Source organism: Cygnus olor, chromosome 1, assembly GCF_009769625.2.
Source record: "Cygnus olor isolate bCygOlo1 chromosome 1, bCygOlo1.pri.v2, whole genome shotgun sequence".
Taxonomy (NCBI): domain Eukaryota; kingdom Metazoa; phylum Chordata; class Aves; order Anseriformes; family Anatidae; genus Cygnus; species Cygnus olor.
Window position 1 is genome coordinate 198,771,912 of NC_049169.1, and position 25,394 is coordinate 198,797,305.

Consider the following 25,394-nt stretch of genomic DNA (forward strand, 5'->3'; position numbering starts at 1 on the left):
GTTTTCTGAACAGAACATGAGTGAAAGTTTAAGAAAAAAACAAAAATATTTTCCTCAAGCTTTAAAAACAATGACCTAAAAAGAAAAATGAAAAAAAAAAAAAAGCAGGGTGGAGAAAAAGTTTACAAATAGTAGTAATAATAAAATCTCTGAAAACCAGTGATACAAGCAGCCAAGCAACTGTGATGAAAAACCTGCTTAAGTCAAGATGCTGCTTGAGAAGCTAAGCCATCCTCATGTCTTACCAGCACACAGTCTCACAGTTTGTTAGGTTACTGCTGAAATCATGACTAAAATGGTATGGCACCAAATAGGTACAGGCATTTGTTTGTTTTTGTAAGCCAAGACACATGGGAAATCCCTTCTGCAACAGAAAAGTTGCACTGAAAATATTTGCTGACAGCTAATTGAAAATAGAAATGGCTAAAACACAAAATGTCAAGCAATTAACAGAAATTAACAGAGAAGTTCTGGAGTTAGTCAGTTCAGCTCTGTCTAAAATTTTACATCCCCAGAGAGGAAGACATAATAGCTAAACCTTTTTTTCTGGGTGACACTCAAAACTTTTCAAAACAGGTTCCAGCTCTGCTCGAGAAGCTCCGAGTGCCAGACATGGGAAGCTGAAGTGTGAGTTAAAGCCCTCTCATTGCAGGTGTGTAAATTAATTAACTAAGCCACCCCCACACCAGAGATGTGATTATGTGATTATTATGTGAATATGACCCTCTTTTCTACACTATCAGCCTAACCCCAGACCAGGCTTTTTATATTCCAGCTATGAACAGGGTATAGAGCTGCAGAAATTTCCTCTGGCCCTACAAAAAATAAAATAATAAGAGAAACAAAAACAAAAACAAAACAAAAAAAATCACCACCACTTTAAAACAAAATAACATTATTATTATTTTTTTCCCAGACAACCCAGCACAGTGTCAAAACAAACCATAAGGAACTGGGGAGGCTGGAGCAGCTGCCCGTCAGGACACTGCATCACACCAGCATTTAGGGGCCCCTCTAACCAATGCAATTTCAATTCAAACAGAACCACAGTTCTCAGCAAAATCCTCAAACAGCTGGAAATTGCAGGGAAAAGTAACCAGGGAGGGAAGGGAGGTTGGGACATTTGTAGGACACAGAAGCTAATTCGCAGCTGGTATCTTTGGAGATGGGAAAGGCAGATGTGCAAGGCATCGGCTTGCCAGGAGAGAAGCTGTCATTCAGGACCGGCAAGGTCCTTTCATTTAGAAGCCTGCAGATGGCACGGTGGGAAGAAAACAGAGAAGAAAAAAAAAGGTGATATACATCAATGACAGAGACGACACTCTTGACATACACTTGTGAAGATACGGCATCAAAAACCCCAGAACAGGTGAATCTCTGAGAAATCAAGGTAGGGAAATGGCTAGTTCAGCATCAAAGCCTTCCCAGAGGAGAAGAGGAATTGCTGCTTGGTTGGCTTGTGCTTTCCTAAATGCTGAACACCTTCTCCAGACATGCTGACTCTGGTATCCGGACACCAATGGGTGCAGACACGCTGGTTCTTGCCCAGGTACAGCATGAGATGGGGTCGGCCAGCTGCTATCCCCTCTGCCTTTCTGGTTACATGTTGCTGCTAAAGCTGTGTCAACACAGACTAAACGGAGGCCACACCACCTCCCAGAGCTGGGATACAACCATGGAAGCAGCTGAGGTTTAACTCCCTGACCCACCATACAAAGGGATGATCCATTCACCAAGGCAGAAATACCTTAAAAGGAAGATGACAATGTGTTTTATGGGGTCTGATGGCATCAGAAAGCAAGAATATGAACTTTATATACCACTTTCATGGTAAATTCTTAAGCATCACTGCTGTTTTCCCACAACCTAGACAGTTCCTCTGTAATTTTCTTCATAAAATGAACAGTTTTTCAGGTATCTGAATTAACCTGTTGGCTTTAATGTTTATAATTTTACTGAACCACGTCAGCCAGCACGCACACCTGTTTTGGTCACCTGGAAATCTCTTTGATACAATAATGTTCCTTCAGCTGTCAGAACCAGGACATAACCTCCTGAAATTTCTTCTACTTATATTAGACTTTTTTTTTTTTTTTTTGAGAAAAACACAGAAAGACTATCTCCTTCTGCAGAATACAGTAAATTCAGTATAACAACAGAACTTTGAAAATCTGTGTAAGTCAATTTCCATCTCTTTTGCACAGTGTTTGGTCTGCAGACTTTAACACTACCTGAAATAAGTTTACAGGAAACCAGGACTGAGAGATACTCTGTCATATTCATTTTTATGTTGGAACCCTACAGATCAACTACAAAGACATTTCTGTAGCGGTGGACCTTCACAGTGAAAACCAAGGTCAACATTATTAACATGCAACATCTGGAATGTTAGATATGAAAACTTCCTATTTTTATGACCATGGAGAAGGCATGGAGGAGACATTTCTACGGCCAAAGTGTTGGTTAAAACACAGGGTAGGTCTAGCAGACCTCAATGCTGGTGACATTAATCATTGATCTTGAGACAGTCACCCTTCTTAGAAATTGGAGGGTGACACTTAACTGAAGAAGGATTAGCCTCCAAATTTTTTCAGAATACCTATGCAACTGTGAGGACCACCTTCCTGACTTAGAAGTACAACACAGAGTCTCATTAACAAAAGCTCATGACTTCCAAGATAATTATTAGCTCAGCTGGAGAGAGTAGCTAGCAGGGATCTTACTTTAACAAGTACAACAAGACAATCAGCAGGTGTTTAATATGAGTTATCAAGCCTCGGGAAGAACAAGAATCTTCTTCCATATCATTCCTTGGCAGGAGGAAATACTCAGCCTACCCAATTTTTAAGTCAAGAGGGGCTGCCACATTACTGTCATTAGCATTGCGAAATGCTGAAGATGTCATATTTGCTTGTTTATTTTCCTTCGTGTGATACTGCTTAATGCAAAAAGACTGAGCAGAGATGCCTGCCTTTCATCTGAGGAGTGTGCATAATGAGGCTTTCAGGTAAAAAATTCTCCCTTCCCCCAGCAGCAAGGCTAATTTTGCTTAGAAAACTTTAGAAAAGAGAATCTGGTTGAGTTACTGGAGACAGAAAAATGATCAAAGGGAGTCTGAGAACTGAGGCATACCCCCGCTGTTAGTGACTAATGGGTTTGTTTCTTCTGCCAATGCACAAACGAGCTGCATTACCTATTGTAAGAGTGTCTGGAATTCAGCCCAAGTAAGAGAAATAAAAGACGATAAAGGAGAGCTCATTGAAGGCTGAATGAAACCTTCAAGTCAAATACACTGAATTACTCTCTATGCCTACTTCAGAGAGAGACTTAAGTTTGCAGCTAAATTCTTACAAGGACATATTTTTCTGAAATACATGATACTACTGAACTACATGTTGGATTATTGGTACAAAGTGAAGGTAGCCAGGGTCAAAGATATACAAAATAGAATAGAAAAACTCCATGTTACATATGTTATTTATTTATTTATTTGTCCAACACAAATACTGGTTTAGCTGTAGCAAACTAGATTATTTTTTTAAAGCCTTTATTTGGCAGCTTTGGAAAATAAGTGGGCATCTGTTTATTTCACTTACCCTAACAGAATTTAGTGCTGTCCCAAAAGACAAATTTCTTAAACACTTCTTGTAGGAAACAGTGTCAATCATATCAATATGATCTTTCCTGATTTCCTTTAAACGTGTTAATAAGGGGGACTCTTGTTTTCAATCATAAAAGATTAATACATTCACTCTGGCCAACTATGAGAAATAAATAATTTAGAGTACTTCTAAAATACAGATTATTACTGACACAAACTCTCTAGGTGGCTGATTAGAAAAGTCAATGGCTTCCAGCCACAACCAAGCTAGAAAGCGATGCATAATGGTCTGTTACGCCATTTGAGAATTAACGATGACATCAGGTAATTTCAACAGTGTATTGCCAAAAGACAGGAAGGAAGGAAGGAAGGCTTTTTCATTTGGAGTTAAATGCTCCCTGCAGTATTTGCAAACCTAAATATTAGAAGAACGTGCTGAAGAAAGTCTTACAGGCTTCAAATCTTAACTTTTGTCACTCATAGTACTGAGACCAGAAGATGGTAAACAAATGGAAAACTATGACCAGGCAGTATGAAAGATCAGAATGGGTGACCTGAAGGTCCAGAAATACTCCTAATTAAAATCAAAAAGTCCCTTATTTTGTGTCCTACTTTATTCTACAAGCTTTTTGAAAAATTAAAAAGTAAACAAAAGCCATAAACTCTGAAAAGAAACTTCGGACTTGTATTTTAGTTTTAGTAGCAACACACGGAAGGATCTGCATAGCTTTCAACACTGAGTCTATAAAAGAAAAATAATTTTCCATGGGCATTACTTTTAAAACCTGTTACAGTTTGGAGTCACTGGCAACCTTTTGCATTAGGCTGTGTTTACAGTATTCTTCAATGGGTATGTGCTATGATGAGTGCAGAACCAGGTATTGCTCCATTAAATTCCCATGATGACAGAACAGTCTGTTCTATTTCACAAGTAACTCCTTTAGGTAATCTCAAAATAGCATCTTCCCCCTCTTTTCACTAAGTAAAAAGAAAACTATAGTCCTCAGGAGTAACAAGCTCATCTAATTTTGTCTGTGACAAACTGTAGATAAAATTTTGCCTGGAAGTGATTCTACGCCGATCACTCCCCCCAAGTCCAAATGTGCCTCCTACTTCCCTAGGTGGTGTTAAATACAAATAACCTTTACCTCTACTACCCAACAGAAGCATGTAGTCAGTTATGATTCAGCTGACAATCATCTGTTAAGAGAAAGTATTTCTCTAGGACTTTTCCTGACCTCTTAGGCTATACCACCACCAACTAAAGTGATGCTTGATCTTGATGTTATCACATCCCATGTCACGGAGTTTGTAACTAGAGGAATGGAAATTTTGAGATGATCATAGTAGGACATCCATCTTTGTCTCCAAATAACAACTGTAAAGGCATTTTGAATACATTAAAACCTTCCTTTTTTAGTTGAAGAGGCTACAATAATAAATCTTGCTAACCCAACATATGATGAAGGAAAAATTGGAAAGATGAAGACACTCCAAATAGTCCTCTTACGATATCTGGACCCATTAATATTTAACCAGCTTCAAACTGACACCTTACAAACATGATAAAGACCGATATGTGATTGCTTAAAAACAATTTTTATAGGGATTTAGAACCTCTTTAGAATGACCTATTACTAAACAGAAGTATAACTACCCTAACAGCCTCTAAGCAAGAAAGAAGATAAAAGATGTGTATTGATCTTCATAGCAAACTTTGAAGAAGGTGTTTAGCTCCTGCTGATAGCAAAGATTAGAATCAAAGAGTTTTGTGAACAGAAAATGATGAGTAGTCAAATCTGCGAATATTTCACTTCAAGCAGCTTTAAATAAAGTCAAGCTTGCAAATTAAGATCCTAAGGCAGTTTAATGTTAGTAATTTCTATGTTGATTGTAATTCCATTCATACCTGAATATCTACTTCAGCCATTTGTGGATTTTACTTTTCTCATTATAAAAAAAACTTGTGATCAAATATTGATATGTGAGACCATTCATCTATACTATATCTACCTCTACGGATAATGCCCTTCTCCAAAAACCTTATCTCAGCACTCAAGAAATACAGCTGCTCTCAGTCTCTGTGCTTCAGAAGAGGTATGTATCAACTTCTAAACTCACTGCACTAACCTTTTCTCAAATATTCAACTACCTTTCATTTTCCATCCACAAAACTCACTTGATTACAATCTTCGCTATAAGCAGGAACCAAACTCCTTCTTCAAAGTTTACTCAAAATTATGAAGACTGTTGTACATTCCCAGTCTTCTCTTTTTCATGCTAGACCAGTCAATATGTCTAATCATGTACTAGTGAGAGAATTATTTTGGATTTAATAAAGATATAAGATTTTATTGATGCTTCCAAGAATTTTTCTTACAGCTAATGTTAATAATTTATTTTATGTCTCAACTATCAGCAGAAAGACTATGCTCAAAAATACATGCTAATATATTGCCAGAATTTAATCAAGCTATAGTCATTGTGGAGTTAATTAATCAAGCAGCAGAACAAATTATACTTTACATCCTTGCTCTGGTGTGCAGCTGCATCATTTTGTAGTGTAGGTCCCCAGATATTCAAACTGATGGGAAATTAAGGTACAGCAACTCTTTTAGTAGAAACTCTGAAATACAGTGCAGATGATTGACTCTGTGTGGCAATACCCCTCCAAATATTTCGCCGTAAGTCAGTAGCACTGCCTCATGCTAACACAGCACATGTTGCTGAACTTACTCAAAGAAAAGACATAATGCAGGAGCTTGCTCTGCATGTCTTTAGAGATATCATATGGCATGCAGTTTCTGTTACAACAGAGTAATAAATTCAAAGAAAACTTTCAGTATTCCAAGGAAATGTCTTCTATTCTGAACTATAATCTTAAAACTTACTTTTTAAACAATTTTAGGCATGCCAACAGCCAGTGCTTTCTGCAGGTTGATGAAACGGCCTTGGTGAGGCTCTGTGATGGTCAGCCTTGAAACAATATTTCTATTATTCAGTAGGTAATACATTTATTTGGCTACCACTGAATTAAAAGATACATGCTGTAGTTCATAAAGGTATTTACTTTATAGGTACAACACATCCAAATTCTATTCTACTTTATGAAGCAGAACCATGTATTTTCAAAGGAAAGATAGCAGTGTTTTGTTGTTGTTGTTTCTTTTTAATTGCTCTAACAAGCATCCCTTGGTTGTGTTAACAGTGGATGACACCACCTTGTTTCTGGCAGAAAGGCAGATTAAGATACATCCATCCCCATCTCCAGCTCCTCCTCCAGCCATTTGTTCTTCCCCTGACATCGGTTTGCAGCCACCTTCACCCATCAATAAACTGTTTGTGCATCTGTGCTACTAACAGGATTACTGAAATAATTAGGGTTTAAAATGCACCGCTGAAAGAAAACAAAATCCCCCCAAAGGCAGATGGTTAACTAGTCTTGGGGTGGCAGTGAGGAAGCAGAACAAGGCAATGAATGGCAGGTCCCTAAGTCAGGGGAGGGAGAAATTTCTAAGAATGTTTTAGCCACTGAAGGAAAATGCATTGTTTAACCACAGTTTTGGTGAGGAATTCTGCTATTTCTCTATAGATAACCTCTTAGTCATCTCCCTATTCCCAAAACCCTACCACAGAATTCATCGCTTATCAACAAGCCTTTGATCAATATCAAAGTAGCCCAAACCAGAACCAGACATCTCAGGGTGAAAGCCATAGAGTCCCATCAGTAATTGCCATAAACAGCCAATTTCCATCTTATACTATTTTTCTGCAATACACAAGAAATAATGAATGCTCTGCATCCACACATATGCTGGGAAAATTCTATGTAGAATGTCTCAAAGACAGTTTTATAGCTGATAGCCTGACTTGCAGTCTCTGACATTTAAATGCAATTTTTATTTTTCCATATAAAAATGAAGCTTCTAAAGTTTTATGTTCAAAATAAAGCTTATCAGTTAAAAATCTGATTAAGAAAAAATGAATTTCTTACTCAGGTAGAAAACATATAAAATCAGACCCTTAAGGGGTATAGTTCATTTCCAATTTTTGATCCTAGGGAGATATTTTAAATTTGTAAAAGGCCAAAAAGGATTTCTTACACCTCATAAATTTCACTGGTTTTAGTGAACTGTCACTCAGGAAGATTGTTGTGACCTTACTCATTGATCAAAAAGGAAAAAAAAATCAAGAGTTCTTTTGGTGATATTCAAGTTATTTGATATAAGTTTCTTTCATTAACAATGAGGTACAAAGTAAAATTTCAGTCCACTTAAATGAGAATATGATTACAATTACTATGTAATTCAAATGTATGTTTGAATAAAGTGATTTTTTTTAGTTAGGTAAGGACTAAAAAATGCTCAGAAAACCAGGTTGCAAGATAAATATAATAAGATAAAGGAGATAAGCACGAGTAAGGAGGTTTGTTGTTGGAGCTGTTTCTAGAGTTTATTTTTTTTAATGACAATTTCATCCTGCTTTTGTCAGACCACGTTAAAGTAAACTAAATCAATATTTGCTTTGATTTTAGTAATAAAAATTCTACTTGACTTCTTGATGTCTACTTCACAACTTTCTGTGACAAATTAATTTTAGACAGATAATAAGCATTAATTGGGCCGTATTTAACCACAGTTTCATCTAATAGGCAACACAGACAAGCCTGATTATCTCGCTCTCCACTTGTCTTCAATTCAAAGTGTCTATAAATATCTACTATCCGGTTTACATTGACATGGGGGTCACTTCTACAAGCTGGTTGAGAATCAGCATGGGACTGTGAGCTGGGAAAAATTCAGATGCTGATTTTGGAGCAAAACTTATATTCATGGACAACCTTTTTACTTCTCCCAAACTCAGTTTCCCAATTTGAAAAGTCAGCCTGGAAAGCAGGCTCAGGAGCAATGTCCAAGACAAAACATTTGAAACTGAAATTCAGCTAACTGTTCATTCAATATAGGACAAGAGCCATCAGTCCCTTCCCTGATGGGTGCATTAGGTCTCCGAGTTTCATCTGAAATAGTAAAACCATTTTTTTATTTTATTTTTTTTTTCCAGTAGGCAATACTGACACAGCAAAGTATAGATTTAAGGACCAGTGCACTGTAACACTTTCTCTTTTTGTCAGTTCAGTTCTCTTTTCAGCTTTCTCTCTGCTGAATTACTACAAACCTCCACAAGCACCTGATTAGTCTTGGGATCCGAAACCACACCAGGGACAGTGGGGTATGCACATACCGCATGGCTAGAGATAGAGGGAAAGTCTAAAAACGTGTTTCCCTGCTGAACCAAGCTCGTGTTGTCTGGGCAGCCAAAGAATTACAGATAGCTGCCTGGTGGAGAAGGACCCTGCCAGCTGTAGAATCCTCCGACTTGGAAGTCAGTGGGAATTTTCCCATTTTGATTTGGTGACAATAGGGTTTCACTAGAGCTCAACAACCTCAGTTGAACTTGTTTTTATTTCTCATTCAGCTTTTGCCCAGCCCTCACCTCCAGCTACATAACAAGCGAAGTACCTCAAACTTGTACACCTTCAGCTAAAGGGTAGAGAAGATGTGCGCCACTCTAGCAGCACAACAGTAGGCATCATAACTGACCAGGAAGAGTCATACTTTTACACCCTGGCAAACGGATTTTGTTTTAAGAAACAGTGATATCTTACATAATTCTCATCTTTAAAATGTTCTTTTTCCTGTTGGAAAAATTGTTACACATATAGCTAGTGATCCTGCAAAGACCAATGTATATGAATAATTTTCAAAATGTCTTGAGACCATACTGACAACATAAATAAATAGGTGTGAGTATAGGAACAAGGTCATCTTAGGGATTATGAAACTCAACATGAAACTCAGTCCCGCGGTTTTAACATTCCAAATGTGTTGCAAATTAAAAAAAAATCTTGGCCAGAAAACTGGATTTCCCTGAGTAACACTCAGAACCCATTAAAAATGTTCAGGTTATTAATATTAATTAATCAATTAATACTATTATAATTAATTAATTATACAGTTGCCTGGAGTCCTGGAGAGGGATCTTTGTGTGCCTGAATAATAAAAAGATGACATTCTACTCCTGCAATGCAGGAGGAATTTTAAAAGAACACAACTTTTAAAATATTCTTAGCACTTCTATTCTTCTGCAGTATTAGTCTTTAATGTGCATTTGATTTTTGCAGCCACAGGATGGCATTAACTGCTGTGCAAAAGGGCAGTGAAATGCCATTTGACCCTAGGCAGTGTACTTTCCATCCGGGAAAGGGAAATATTTCATCAAAAATGATTAATATAAATTCACTACTTTCTACTGATGGCAACCATTTCTTCGAGTATGTAGTATCAAGATCTTACCATGCACATTCCTGAAGGTTCAAGTTCTGAGAGTGTGGATATCAAGGTCCTTAACAGATACTTCTTTTGCCTGACTTCAGTAATTTGGGACCTTCCAAAACCACAGAGCAGCAATTCCAACTTCGGTACCAACAACTGCATAGAGCACTTTCACTTCCAAGGTTTATGGAGTCATAGTAACTCTTTAATGGATTTATATAGGCTCATAATTTACTGTTTTTTTTTTCCCATTAAGGCTGTATATAGAGTAGGTGGTGACACATGGCATGCCAGCGGGAAGACAGTTGGACTGAATGAATGGCCAAGGTGACTGATAATTGGATTGCAAATGTCAAAGTGTGTGGTTGAAAAGCCAGGTATATCAACCCACACATCCTTTTCCCAGTTGTGAAATTAAAGTCAGGAGCAGGCACAATAAGCTACAAGTAGTTCCGATTTATAGAGGTGGGTCTGAAGGCAGCAGTAAGCAGCATCCAATTAACTTCAGTAGAGATGTCCAAGGCCACTGGTAAAATGACTGGATTTAGAGTGATGAGCAAGAATGTCAGACCGAGAGACAACCTAGTAATGCTATTAACCTTTGTGAGATTGCCCTGCCGATAATGTGATCTGGGGGACAATAAAACATGGCATGAGACAATATGCCCAATTTGCTAGTGCAAGAGTGATACATGGGAGAAAAACAAGAATTTTCCTTGATTCATTTTACGGGCCTCCAATTAGCCCTCAATAGGTGAAGGGAGAGAACGGAGGGAAGCAGAAGGAGTCCCTCTAATGAGTTGCTTTGTTGGTTTGTAGCAGAAGAGATTGAAAAAAGAAAAGTTTTAGGAGCTGCTTTGCTTTTGAGGAAGTCTCAGGGGGTGTTAAATGGGCTGGGCACTTTGCTGGAAATAGCCGTGAGAAAGCTCCTGATTTATGGGAGTGCTTGAACAGCACAAGCGCATCCTGTCAGGCTCAGTACTGGAGGCGTGATCCCTTGGCACAGGGAGATCAGATATGTCAGCCCCATGTGCTAATCCCGATGGTTAGATGCTGGGGTCATGATGTGCTGATGCTTGCTCATGATGACACCATCTATAATACCACCACTGCTTCCTTTTGGAAACTGCACATAAAATATGCAGATATTATGCTTGTTCTCTGTAACTGCATCGAGTTTTAGAAGTGGAGGACTAAGAGAGGGTCTAATCCATGGATTACTGATCTGACAAAATATCTAAATCTTATTTACAGGCTCAGTGAAGCAAAGGCAATTTGTCAATCACGAGAAGTTTAAGATGCAATTCCTGCTTTGCTTTGTGAGTCTGGTGAATCTATATGCTCAAGAACCTTTACAAAATAGAGCATGAATATGTAATTGATTGAGCTGCTACCGTTTAGACATCCAAGAGCCAGTGGAACATGGCTGCACACCTAGAGAAGGCGGGGGCTCTCAAGTTTCAGAGCTTGGAGGTTCTTAGTCTATGCTATGGCGAGGAAGAGAGGGAAGGGACACCAAATCAGCCCTGCAAGAACTGAGGTACTGAAAACACAGCCTGCAGCTCCAAGTAGGATAATTTGCTCTGTCAAGAAGCAGAATAAATGACAGTCCCATGCTGAGCACCATGTTGCAGCAGTGAGGATTTTTTTCGGGAGCTCAGCAGCTTGCTGAAAGTTGGGCGTCCTATCACTGGTGTCATCTATCACCAGGCAGCCTCTGAGGGATGTAGAAAAAACAAAATCTTCTCTATGCATCAGATACCTTTTTATAAAAAAAGCCACAGCTTTGAATTAATACTTTGATACTGAGCGTTGGATATTAGAATTAAATGTCTGAACAGAATACGCTTAATGCAAATACTATTTTACTGTTTAAAATGCCATTCCATGGTGGAGATGCTTGAGTTAAGACTTCAGTCAGGCTGCATGCAGTGGTTTGCAACAAAAATACTGAAAGATCCTTAGCTGTAGATATACGTGGTAAATACCAATGCAAAAAGGACAAGATTGGACTTTAGTATTTGAGTTTATCCCACAAACATATGTCCAAAACTGCAGCACAAAGAGCAAATTTGTGCAGGTCCATTGGAAAAAAAAAAAAAAAAAAGGCCACACCGCTATGGCACACTTCACTATATCACATAACAAGACATTGTCTCTATTGAGATAAAATGGGTAGTCCAAAACTTACGGCTTTCTGGAAACTTGGGGGGTATTTTTTAAACTATGGTTATGTTTTTTTGAAAAAATAGGTGCCAATAGGAAGTGACAAGTTTAAAATCTCCATGTTTTTTTTCAATTAAGTCTTTTAAATACCTTTGTGGCCTTGAAGGTTAAGAACACATTTTTATTTATACAATGCCTTAAACGTTATCTGGAATGGTAGTGGAAGGGAACAAGATCCACAGGGAAAAACAAATATATCTGAGGCTATGACAGAAAGTATTAAGCTTTCTATTGGTATCTTGATTAAAGATAACATGCCGGTCTTCAGAAATGTTGAAGCCATAAATTGACAGACCACCATTAGCAATATTTGTATTTTTTACTTTCCCAGGGAATGTGAGAAAAAATAATTCACTATTTTCATTCTGACATTTTTGCTCTCAGTTATTCATGCTAATCCTTGCTTTTGAATATTTAGAATATTCCTTGCCAAAGAAAGCATTATTTTTTTGCCAAAACATAAAATGTACTCTAGAACTGCTATGATAACATTTTCAACATCCCTGTATCATGAGACTAGCAAACTGCAATATTACATTTCAGAATGAGGAGATTAATCTGTTTCCTGACAACTGAAATTCGTTAGGCTGGGAAAAGAAAATTACTGCTTTTGAGGGCAGATTTCATTGCACTTGATGCTTCAGGGCCTTTGTACTTTTCTGTTTAAATCATATCTTCATAAAAAGCAAAAGAATTGTTTGGTCTCTTATTATCAAGCTGAAGTCAGATAAGAAAAGTATTAGGATTCTTATGTTCCATGATAATGTATTTAGAGAGAAAGAAGGTGTCAAATATGCTTATTAAACTGATTCTCAACCTGATTAGATGTTTTCTTATCTCTAGGCGTCTAGTAAATACTTTAATTTGTGTCATGTTACAAATTATGTTAAATACTCCAATCATATTTCATCACATATCACACAATGATGCACTTTTGCCACAAGAAATTATTCTGAAATACTACAGTAAACAAATTTTGCAGACTACCACATTTTTGCATGACATTTTCCTGCCCTTTTTTGTGTGTCTTTTTGCTCAAACTGCATGTTGGAGGATTATGTGGCAGGGAGACAGGGTGGCAATCTGGTTAAACAAAAGCGCAGACAAAGAGAAAAGTATATAATATCAAAATACATTACAGGATACGGTGAGGGGACTGTAAGAGATGTGATAAGACTCAAAGAAAATGTAGTGTACTCAAGGTATACTAAAAATTGGTTCTTACCAACTGCACAGCCTGGTGGGGCAGTTTTGGGCAATGAAGACCTTCCAGTGCATCACCAATACTGGACATTATGAGACCCTGGACAATATGAGCATTAACAATGTGGAGACAAAAAGAAAAAAAAAAAAAAGTCTGAGGAAGAAGCAGACAAAATGTAGATGATGTGAGTGCAGACTGACAGATACTATGACTCAAGGGAGTGGACCTCAGGAGTAAGGATGGTCTTAACCATGACAGAGAAATGATAGAGAAAAGATAATTAAATCTAACTGAACTTGCAAAAATTGTTCTAAAATTGTTCTAGTTTTTCCCTTGCAAGGGGCTTCCTGGAAACCAAAGGGCAGACAAGTGAAGATGATCTGGGGAAGCTGTGGGTGTCCTGGGAACCATCTGCAGTCAGACTCCATGGACATTGCAACAGCTTGGGATGAAAGAGCACATCCCAAACCACCCCGGAGTCAACGCATGTCAAAGGAATTGGAGGTGCTGGGATCCCAACAGGATGTATCACAGGGTGGTTGGATTGTGTGCATATGAATGGCAACTGAAGTGTCCCTGAAATCACAGGACAGGTAGTAAAGATGTTGTGAAAATACCCCAGATTTAACTTTTGTTAGAGATAACAGGCATGAATTCTGAACAGCTGAATACAGATCATCCCAGAAGAAAGGGCGAAAGGATGCAAAACTTGTGTAAGGGCACGTTTCTAAATGCTGGATTAATTAAAAGGCATTCTAGGTTTTTCTGTGCTCAGAAAGGACTTTAGCACAGATGCAACGTATTGCTAATGGAGAAAAAGATGCTTCCCTGCTTTAAATGCAATGCTTAGCCAGAGAGGCATGAAATGGAGACCTCCACAAAATGTGTGTGTGAATGCATGTGTGTGTGCTCACACTTACAGACATAAATTAGCAGTCTGGCAGCTGATGGGTATTGCAAATGCTACAGAACACATGATATAGCACTAAGGCAGACATGCTTCAGATAACACGAAGACTCTGTATATTTAAAATAGATTCAAATCATGTGAAAGATTTCCTGCTGCTTCTGCAAAAGATTAAAATATTGGTACATTCATAACACAAATGTGAAATTTAGCAAAGCAGCATGCCCTTCACGAGGACTCTTTGTCTCACAAAGCACAGAGCCTGGCACTAGAGACACCCTGAAAGCACACATCTGACCGATTTGGGGCTGGTAGGTGGGCTCCACCCCACAAAAAAAGAGAGCTACAGGTCTTAAGAAACATCCAACGAAGAAAGATCCTGAGCTTATCTCTGAGCTAATCCATCAGTGGGAAAGCAACATTAGAATGAACTCCTAAATCCTGACAGAAAAGAACTTAGTACAGATTAACCACAGAATTCGCCTACATAACCTTAGCCTGAGGAATGATTTATAATACGAGAAGGAAAACCATTAATATATCATCCTGTGTTTCAACAGCATTTAACACATGGCTGCAGACCTAATTTTCAAACCACACAATAATGTTTGGTGTTTTAATAATACTTTTCCATCCCATTTACATTGATCTAATGCTCTGCCATCACATAGTTTGGCAAACAGAGCAGAAAAAAAACAGGTGTTGGGTATATTTTAAATTGCTTTTCTCTCATGTGCTAACTCACCCATTTCCAGACATATCTGGGAAAATGCAGCCATGGGTGCTGGTGTTTAATTCCCTCATCCTGGGTATTACCATGGATAATGTCAAGAAAATCAATGCCTCTAAAACCAGACTAGGTGCACCACTCAGGGCAAGCAAGAGAACTCAAGACTTTTCCCTCTCTACACTGACAACATATATAACTTAAGATAATACTAGTTAACTAAAAGGTCACTTTCTTGTACTGTTTGACTTCACAGCTGCATGATGCTAAGTCTAGTGAGATTTTAATTAGGTCCAGCAAGTTCAGAAAATGCTGATGCACCTCTCTGCTCCCAGGAGATGCTCAAGACCTTGCTGGGTGGCAGCCTGCAGGCTGGATTTGTGTTCTGGCACAATTCCACCCTTTCTGTTATGCTTATAGAACAAGTGGGAAACACCTGATAAAACAGCACATGAAGCCTACACACTGAGTATCTGCTTCCACGCGTGCATGTGATGAGGTGCTTAAAGCCAAGATCTGCTGCTGGATTGCTGTGGGTCCACAAGGAAGATCCTAGAAGAGGCATTTGATGCCCAGCATGAAAAAGTTGACAGCTCTATACTTTACAGATTTTCATTTCTTCGTTTCATGACCCAACAGCTCCGGTCAGTGATTCATGAAATCTGTAAAACAAGCTCTCTCCCCTCTGCCAGCTCCAGATACATGCAAATCATTCCTTCACTAAAGCAAAGCTCTAGGCAATCAGAAATGTGATTTTTCCAGCAAGAAGCAACACTTGTGGTAGATGGCAGTGTGTGAACCAAAGCACTACCCTGGACAACTCTGATCTTGCCACGAACTTCAAAACTTGAACCTGAATTCATCCATGCAAAATCATCAGTATTTTTATACTGGATCAGACTGTAACTTCTCATCTAAATGGCTAATAGTTTTCTAAACCTGTGTTGTAATAATAATGGTTCAGTGCTCATTTCTAGGCAGACTCGTTGCCCAGTGAAACATTATTTTGTGGAGGATATACCCAGGGCTGTATTTCGCTGCGGATGGAGAATCTGTCATTATATATTTTGATGAACTGGAAAAATCAAATCTCTTACTAGAGTAAAGGAGAGAGCAAATAATAAATGAGCTGTGTTTCTGTATTTTAATACGCAAATAAGTTAACACAAGCTTATAATGTATGTATATAAGCTGTGTAAAGTATTTGACTCATTCCTATAACTGTCTAACATTTGTAAGAAAAAAAACAAAACAAAGTTCTGCATACTGAGTTATCTTTGATTTAGGAAGTTCATTGAACATAGAAAAGTGGATTGCTTTTCTTCATTACTCTTGGTATCCCAAATCAATAGAATAAATTAATGAAACAAGTGTGAGAGATTTTTAATGTTGGCCTGAAATCCTGCCACGTAACCTCCATGCAGCATCAGATTATCTAGATGGCTAAAGCATTCTCTAACAAAGGTCAGAATCAGATATTTGAATATAAACAATGCACGTATTGAACTATTAGTGGTGTGTTCATCCTTTACATCACCCTGGTGACAGCATGTCTAAAACATTTTAAAGAAAAATGGTCTAATTTTGAGAGAGCTAGAAGAATTAGATGAACAGTATCTAAAAAAATAAAGACTGAAATCAACCATAAGCACAAGACCGAAAGCAAACAAAGCATTTGCAGGGGTGACTTAAAAGTCTACAGATGTTGTGGAAATGTCGCAGACATCCTTAGTGCATCCAGTCTCTCAAGGCTATTGGTAGTTCACAGAATAACTTAAATGAGCTGAGGACCACAGCTGTAGATATATACAGACCCATTCTTGCCCCTTGCCTTTGGTCTATATTATGTCATCAGGGTTGTGTGCACATTTCCTGTTGGCTATCTGAATTTCACATGGGAGATTAAGGAATTTCAACAGAAAACTTTTTTTTTTTTTTTAAATTAAACTTATTTTCCCCTACTATCATCATTTCATGGAGGTTTCTTTCTTATTTAACACCAGAGCAAAATTAAAATTCCACACGCATGAAGAAAAATGTTATTAAACTCCATCTTCCCAATACTTAGGCTTTGTCGTCTGTGTTACTTCTCAAGTCGCTATCTAAAATAAAAGGACATCTGGGAGCTATTTAAATTTGCAATAATCAAGGAAAAGAGAAGAATCTGTAAAAATGCCGTGCCTTAATTATTTTGCAGTTTAAAATTCCTGTTCATATCTCTTGCACAGAGGCCACTGAACTACTAATATTTTCAGTGATGCACTTGATGATTCTCCATCTTATTGGATCACATTAGCTAGAGATGTTAGTCTGTGCAGGGAGACCACTTATCAGTGCAGACAGATGAATCACACCAGGACTTTCCCCATATTTTGCTGTGTAAGACTTTATGCCTGAGTACACATGAGAAGCAGCGTGCGATGTCATATGCAAATCTGTTTCTGAGAGTTTTAACCTCCGGTCACCTCCTGTCTTTGGGAAGTTGTTGGCTTCTTCTGAAAATAGCAACTTGATGGAAAAAAAAAAAAAAAAAAAGAGTGAAGGGGAAGGGGGGCCAAGTGAGGCCCCTGCGTTTCTAGAAAGCTGGTGCACAATAACAACTCCCGAAGAATAGAGTGTGCAGGATGGAAATCTGCAGCGTGGGATGGGTGACCTCAGTGCGTGACTTTCTACACCATGATCCCAGGTCTCAGCTAGATCCACCACCTCACTAAGCTGTCCTGTGAGCAGCTCCACCCTTGGGGCAGCAGCCTCTGTTGATAAACCCATAGAGGACCGGTAGGAGATGAGCATTGTTTTGCTGGCTTTAGAACTGTGTCTTTACTTCCTTTTTTTTTTTTTTTTTTTTTTTTTTCCCCTTTCCTTTGCTTTTTTCCTTACCCCCCTCGCCTTTAGAAGTTGTCATTCAAGTTCAAAGCATCACCATTCAAAGTGGACATCATGGTATAGATTTCATTGTCTTTTCTCTCTATACTTACTGTTGTTCCACTACAAATCCTTTCAGGCAACATCAAAATAATGAAAGGCAGCAAGCACTGACATTCTGCAAAACTTTAAGCAATCATTTTTAAACTCAAGCTGAAAATAAGAAGCTGTTTACCTACCCTTTTAATCTTCCTTGCATCATCTGAAAGGCTTCAATGTTAAAAACAGAAAGGCATGTGCCTTTGGAGCCATTAAAACCTCAGGCAAAACGTTCAATCAGACACACTACCTCATTTCTACCCCATCACCAGCATGTCACCCAGAAAAAATGCAGCTTCCTCTGCCAAATGTGGGCAATGCTAAAGATCCATGAAACAAATGCTTACACAGATTCCTAATCCAGGATTTCAGCAATCAGTGTTCTGTAAAGTACTATTCAGCTACATAAACCCAATGAACTTCAGCTTTAGTACTTCTGCTGTGAAAAATACACACAAGCATATTACCACACTGCTGTCTATATCTTACAAAAAACATGCCAATTTCTCACAAAGGACCACTTACTTTAGACATCATCAACAGTGAAGGCTACAGCCTAAATGAATAGACTCAAAAGAAAAACAAGGTTAAATATATTAAGTTCCTGTGTGGGAGATGTCGGAGAAAAAGAGGAGGATAGCAGAGAACGCAGTGTTGGTTCAGCGCTGATCCACCAGCATGGTGTTTGTGGGAAGAACTGAGGAGGCAGAGCTATTTTTAAATGCTGCTTTTCAACATTTTAAACCCCCTTCCCCCAGAAACTGTGGCCATAAAGTTTCCAGCAGCTCTTTCCCCTGTGCTATTCCTGACCAAATTCCAAGGGGAAAAATGATAGTCCTTCTATCAAAACCCCCCTCACAATTACAACTTCCCATTCAATGAGTGGAAATTTGAATTCTTTTTAGAAGGCTACAATTACAGCACATTATTACTTTTTCCTCTAATTACTGCATATAAATGCATACTATGTAACAGTTTATTGCACCCTGTTAGTGTACTTAGAGTAAATAGAAACCAATATGCTTCATTCAGCCCATGTATTTTGACACTCACATCAGATTTACCAATTTATCTTCATTACAACCCCTTGCACTGTTACTGACATCCTTCTCAGAGCTATGCTAACGCATCGCAGTGGGAAGATTGATGAGGCTTGTATATACTGATTTGCTGCCGACGCAAGGCACTTGAGAGGCACTGTTACTGTTCTGGTAGCACAAAGTTGGCTAAAAATTAGCTGCACTAACCCAATGCTCTGCTCTTGCTTCTCCTCCTCATTAATTATGGTACATGGCTTGGACCTTGGAAGGTTAAGTCTGTTGTAACCATGTTTTTAAACTTATTGTCTTCAGTTGCTTTGTCACTGTGGCAGAGATTTAAAGTTCTGACCATGCCTGTTAGCAACTACTTTTATTCCTGAGATCTAAATAGAGGCTCTAAATAGAAAAATTTCCCACCCTGACAGATATTAGAAGACATTTCTGAATGAATCTACAATGATAAATTTAAACATAGTTTGGAGTAATGGAGATCTGATATGGCTACAATTTTCAAAACCGGCTAAATGACTTAAAAGCCTGCTCTTTGTGTGGTCATCAAGGAGACACAAAACAGCCTCAGCACTTGAAAAGCACCAATCTATTATATTCCTTTATCGAGAGGATGAAGAGGTCATATCTCACTACAGATAATTTATCCCTCCAATCATAAAGTTACAGCACTTCAAAGACTTGCTACAGCTGCACACTGCAGCCTGTAGCACTTTTGGCTCATTCTTTTGCTAAATACAGGTCTTACACCCCAACAGTTCCCAGCAAGCTGAACTCTCCAGCAGTGGGTATGTTGTGCAGAGGCTTTCCTTGTTAGATGCTCAAGTAAAGTAGCATCTCCAATAGTGCATTCAGAAACCACTCAGACTGCGAAAGCATGCACTCAGATCTACTTTCCAGGCTGAATGAGCAAGTCAATGAGCTGTAGCCTGGATTAAACAATCCTCTCCCTATCAAGCTGCACATGTACGCTGGAAAGCAGATGAGGAATTTTTCGTATTCTGGACATCTCAAAATCAGCTGACATAATACAAGGCTGCAGATCCTGCATGAAATGGTTTTACTCTTTACGCTTATTACTGGACCTCCATCACTCCAGCAGCTGTTTGCATATAATCACATAGCAAAATCAATACAGGTAAAGCTGTCAGACCAGGATTAGGAGGCATCTACAAAAAAAAAAAAAAAGTGGGAAGAAAAAACTGGCAGACTGTTTTCTGTGTTTTTCTATAGCTCAAAATCCTCTAACATTCTCTGCTTTCAGCTTCTTATTTTTACTAAATTGATGTAATCCAAGAGAAGATAGAGTTAAGTGTTAAAACAGAAATGGTTAGAGGAGAACACATACCCAGAAGAAGAAAAAGGTGGAAGTGAGTAAGAAAAGATAAGAAACTTATAGCCATAGAACTGATCTGTCCAATTACTGAAGCAAAATAAAGACAGATTACCTGAAAAATGCAATTGCACCTCTCTTGGAAATACATTGTTATTTTCATTTCCTTGCAAAGCAAGCAGGTAACTATTAGAATTGCCTTTCTTGTTTCAGATGAATATTTAAATATTTCATCCCAACTACAGACTCTTTAAAAAAGTCTGTGAAATATTTCTAATGCGTTCTGTTTGCTTCATGTGGGAATGTAATGTAATCAGGTGGTCATTTTCCTCCCATTTCAGGCAGAAGCATTCCATTAGTAAGAATCCACTAAAGCAAGAGATCATCCTGTGTAAAATCCAGTGACATCCAATTTCAACCTAGGCAGAAAAATGCTACCTGATACCAAGTGCTGAATAAAACCCACAGCCTTCCAGGACATTATAAATGTATCAAAAAATTAAGCCCTCAACTTGGGACCTGTAAAAAAAAGTAGCACGGGCAATGCCACAATCAGTGAAAGATCTGGGAGAAGCAATATGTTTTTTTTCTTCCTCCCCAAACACACAAAACAAAAACACAACCTCTACAAACAACATCACCGAAACAAGCAAAAAAGCCCCAATTATTATAAAAAGGAGTCTGGTTCTGACTTCCTGATGTATCTTTTAACCCAGGGTTTAGACACACTTTCGCGTTCACTTTGAGACACTCGTTGGTAAGTGCAAGCCTCGCAGCACAGCCCTGTGACAGCAGCCTGGGGTACCATTAGAAAAGTCACACAGAGATGTGTTCAGGGAAAGGAATTCAAGGAGGACGGAAGAAGTGATGGACGGATGATCTGGGCTCAGAACTTGCTTTGCTACCGATTTCTTGTAACTAAAGTGCAGTCACTTAGATTCACGTTTCCAGCCTTGGCAGCCAAAAATACACATACAGCCCTTGCTGGAAATTCGTGCTTTCTCCAACATGGACAGGGACAGACAACTCCAGAAGAGTCACCCCTATGCCATCACCTGGAGATGAGCAATGGCACTACACACAATTATAAGTGCTAACATCTCCCATGTTATTTGACCTCATTTTCCAAATAACTTCTGCAATGAAGTGGAAATGCTGTCACTAATGGAATCTACTCAGTAAATACTGGCCAGTATAGTATAGCATCCCTGTCAAATTCAAGTGGGAAAAAAAAAATAGGCTTATTAAAAATAACTAGCAAGTTGTATCCAGAAAAGGTCTGTCAATGCCTTGCACATGCACTGGGCATAAGGAACCAGGGGTTGTCAGGTCAAGCCCTATCAGAGCTTTTCAAAGGGAACCACATTTGCTGTCTTTTAGAGCAGACAGACTACTGGAAGGAGGGTATGAAATGAAGCTGAAAGGGAATTACTGTACTACTGGGAGACTGCAGTTGTCTTGGCAATTAAAGCCTACCCAGGGGGTTAATTACACAGAGCCAGAGCCAGGCATTTTATAAAATGTGTTTTGAGACTGCCACAAAAATGCGCACACCTCTGCCAATCCAGCTCTGAATCTCCAGCAGCGAGTTTGCTCTGATCCCAGGGAACTCAACTTCCAAGACGTAGCAATGGTCAACGTTTCATTAGCAGCTCAAAAGATCCATTTGGCCATCGAGGTTGTGTCTCCACCACTGCCTGGTTCCCTTTCTCACACAGCATTCCCAGTTTGGCTTTACAAAAATGTGGTCCCGTCCCTGCTTCTCCAGGAGACTGTCAGAAACCTCCGCGTTCAGGAGTTTCTCTGCTCTACAGCCTGCCCCCTGTTTCCTTCTACTGCTCCCCATTCAAAAGTGTGGGAGCAACCTATGACTTTACTTTCCTTCTGGTGTGTCTTCAGTCTTCAGAATGTTATACACCATTATTTTTTTTCAGACGAGACAAAAAACAGAGGAAAAAAAAAACATTAACCTGTATTGTATTGTCGACTACAGCTTAGTTCTTATAAGTGATTACTTTTTATTTTTTTGCTATTAATACTAACACTTCCACATCGCTATGGGAATCCTCTGGCAAGTGTGATTTTGGCATGTTTCACAGAGCTCTTTGGGAAGCACATGAATGCAAAAGAGACTTATAGACCTAAGATTCTCATCAATAGATATATTTCAAAATCAATGCTAATTTCATTCAGTTTACGATCTTCTCTAACAGTATAAACTGGAAAGCTTGCTGTTATTTGAACACATGATTACTTAATAGTTTCCAACGTAATAAATCCTAAAAAGGGCAAAATCCTTTTATTCCCTTCCATTTATTTATGGCCTGGAACGTGTGGGAATCTACAGTGTATTATCAAGGAAAAAAAAAAGCCATGTACAGTAGTAAATTAACCCTTCACTTCTGTGTTCTCCATTAGGCAAAAATAATCTTGGATTTCTAACAAACTAAAATAACCATAGAATAGATAAACGTACATTTTACTGCATTTTACTGCCAAACAGTGATTGCATTGGGAACTATTTTGTCTGGACGTTTTTTAACTTGCATGGATTTGAAGAGTATTTCCTAAAATATATAGTAGGAATGATTGATTATTTGAGACAATATAGTTTTATTTCATTTGCACCAATATGAATCACAAATTTCTTATTTCACAAATTAATTAAAAAAAAAGCCATGAACCTTCTACCCAAAGAAAAAAAACAAACACACACTATGGTGTACAGCAATGCTGAAGAAAACACATGTAGTAATACCAGTAGTATACAAATATATCACTCTATATCCAACACATGAGCTATTTATAAAGAGAAACTTTCTCTTAAGATTAGACCAAGAACATAGTTTATACTTAGAGAACATTTTTTTTTTTACTTGAAAATTGTCATTGGTAGCACCAATAAACAAAATTAAGAAATTATTCATTGATTCTGATGATGCAGTGAAAGTGAGCAAGGTCAAAGTTGGCTTTCATCCAAAAAAAATATTCTGAATCTTAGACTTGAGATTCAAATTTTAAACGTTTAACTTCAGGGGCTGGAAACAGTTTGGTACACAAATTCCAGACTATGCAGGGTGTATGAAGTACTGCCTATGCAAATCTTGCCAGGGTTGGGGTGATGCCACAAATTTTAGAAAAAGTATTTTCCTCTGGAATATTCTACGGTTCTGTTAAAAATAAAATGTAAAAGCTACAATAAAAGAGGTAAGTGAAGCAGATTTGAGGTGGAAAACAAATGTTGTTCATATTTGTTCATTTTTTTCCTGTGCTTGTGAATTGCAAGATGTATTATTTCTTCCATATAATCAGGCACGCATCTTTGTGGGTGTCTGTCAAACATAGAGAGAAGGGAGAATTCCACTCTCCTGGCATAGGAAGAAGTTATTTTAAACTACAAAAATCAGTTAACCTTTTAACATATATTTTCCACTTTATCTCACCTCCAAAAAATGCTCTGCTTGCTGTTCCCGATCCAATTTTCTTGATGTTGTTGTAATCAGACCTGTGAAAAGAGGATGATATTTGATTGTCAATACCCGTTGAAAAATATATGTCTCTATCGACCTGAAGAAACAAATTCATTTTTCAAACACTCAAAAGGAAAAAATCTATTTGAAGCTATATCAGACACAGATTTCTTGACATCTGTCAAGCCTTTTTTTTTGCAGTACAGCCATTATGACTTTCTGACTAACAATAAATCTTAAAAGAAAATAGCTGTGAGAAAAGTAACTGAAAAACAGTTAGCTGTGTATCTACACTTAACATGCTGCATTTATTACACTGAATAAAACACTTTACTAAAGAATCACTATTTGTCTTATGATTAAGTGCTTCAACGAATCATTTGCATTTGACTGAAATCCTTCTGTAAAAAAACTCATTAAAGATTTCAGAGTTCTCAAACAACTAATGGGATAGGATGCTGATTACTTCCACACCAAGAATACTTGACAAAGAAGGTTATTTCTGTAATAACTACTTGTATACATAATGATTTCCAAATGTAATCATTCTAATGCATTAAAGGTTTTGTACCACAATTTCATCAATTTGTTCCATGCTCAAATTGAGTCTTTAAAATAAAGTACCCTTTTACATGAGGATGATCAAGATATCTTTTCTTTTAAAGCAATGCATTTTCACAAATGATTAACCTCTAGTGAGATTTATACCAAGTAAAGAAAATTAAGCACTTCCAAAGTTCTCTCAGGAAAAGTAATGCATACTGTTCTGTGAATGCAACTTAGTTTTTTTTTGTTTGTTTGTTTTGTTTTTTTTCAGTAAAGATTTAAAGGTTAGACTTGAGTTTTCCCTCCTACAAAACATTTCTTTGAATAGGGAAATGAATTGTTTGTCTATTTCGTGATAGATTCTGACAAGAGTAAAGGGACCATATTTTCCTAGAGGTAAATATGTTTTTGGAGACAATGCCAGCAGACAAAGGAGTTCTCAAGAATTCCTCCTCTGTAAGACTACCAAGAAAGATAGGAAGATAAATACTCCACGGATTACCTATAAGACTTACTTATTTAATCAGACTAGATAATCATCTAAACACATATCCATGATGACCCTGCATTCTTCAGAAAAGAGTTTCAACAACATCTTACATCTACATAACGCCTCTAGTCCCAGAAGGCTTCTACAGGTACTGCTCCTCATACATTGTCACCTTCTGCCTAGAGGAATCACTTCATCTGTTTTGGTCAGAAAGGGGGGTAACACATTGTGAAAAAAATGTGAAACATTACGTGAAGTAATGGAACGGAAAGTCCATCCTGCCTCCAATATTTCAGGCTCCTAATGAGATCTTCCAGACCACAGAAGTGACATCCAAGGGGAGGTCAAAGACACCAGAGTGGATCATGACAACGATCTCTGTAATATTATTACATGGAAGAACAAGGTGCTGGCAAAAGGCTGAAAAAGTGAAACAACTGGTATTTCCTGCATTGAGCAATTGTAAGTATTCAAAACAGTTACACCATATGGGAGACTTCTACTCACTGCATGAGTTTTAACAGACATGACAGAATGGATGACAA

At 38.1% G+C, this 25,394-nt stretch overlaps 1 protein-coding gene across 13 annotated transcripts in view; it reads right to left on the reverse strand.

The window, feature by feature from the left end:
- FAT3 (FAT atypical cadherin 3) overlaps positions 1 to 25,394 on the reverse strand; it is a 415,442-nt gene that overhangs the window by 110,639 nt on the left and 279,409 nt on the right. For 12 of the 13 annotated variants that reach the window (XM_040544267.1, XM_040544270.1, XM_040544265.1 and 9 more), the window contains one exon: positions 23,787 to 23,848. In XM_040544267.1, the coding sequence (XP_040400201.1) occupies positions 23,787 to 23,848 (62 nt within the window). Of the gene's footprint in view, positions 1 to 23,102; positions 23,676 to 23,786; positions 23,849 to 25,394 lie in introns of those variants that run through there. The other variant, XM_040544276.1, reaches the window with a different exon arrangement.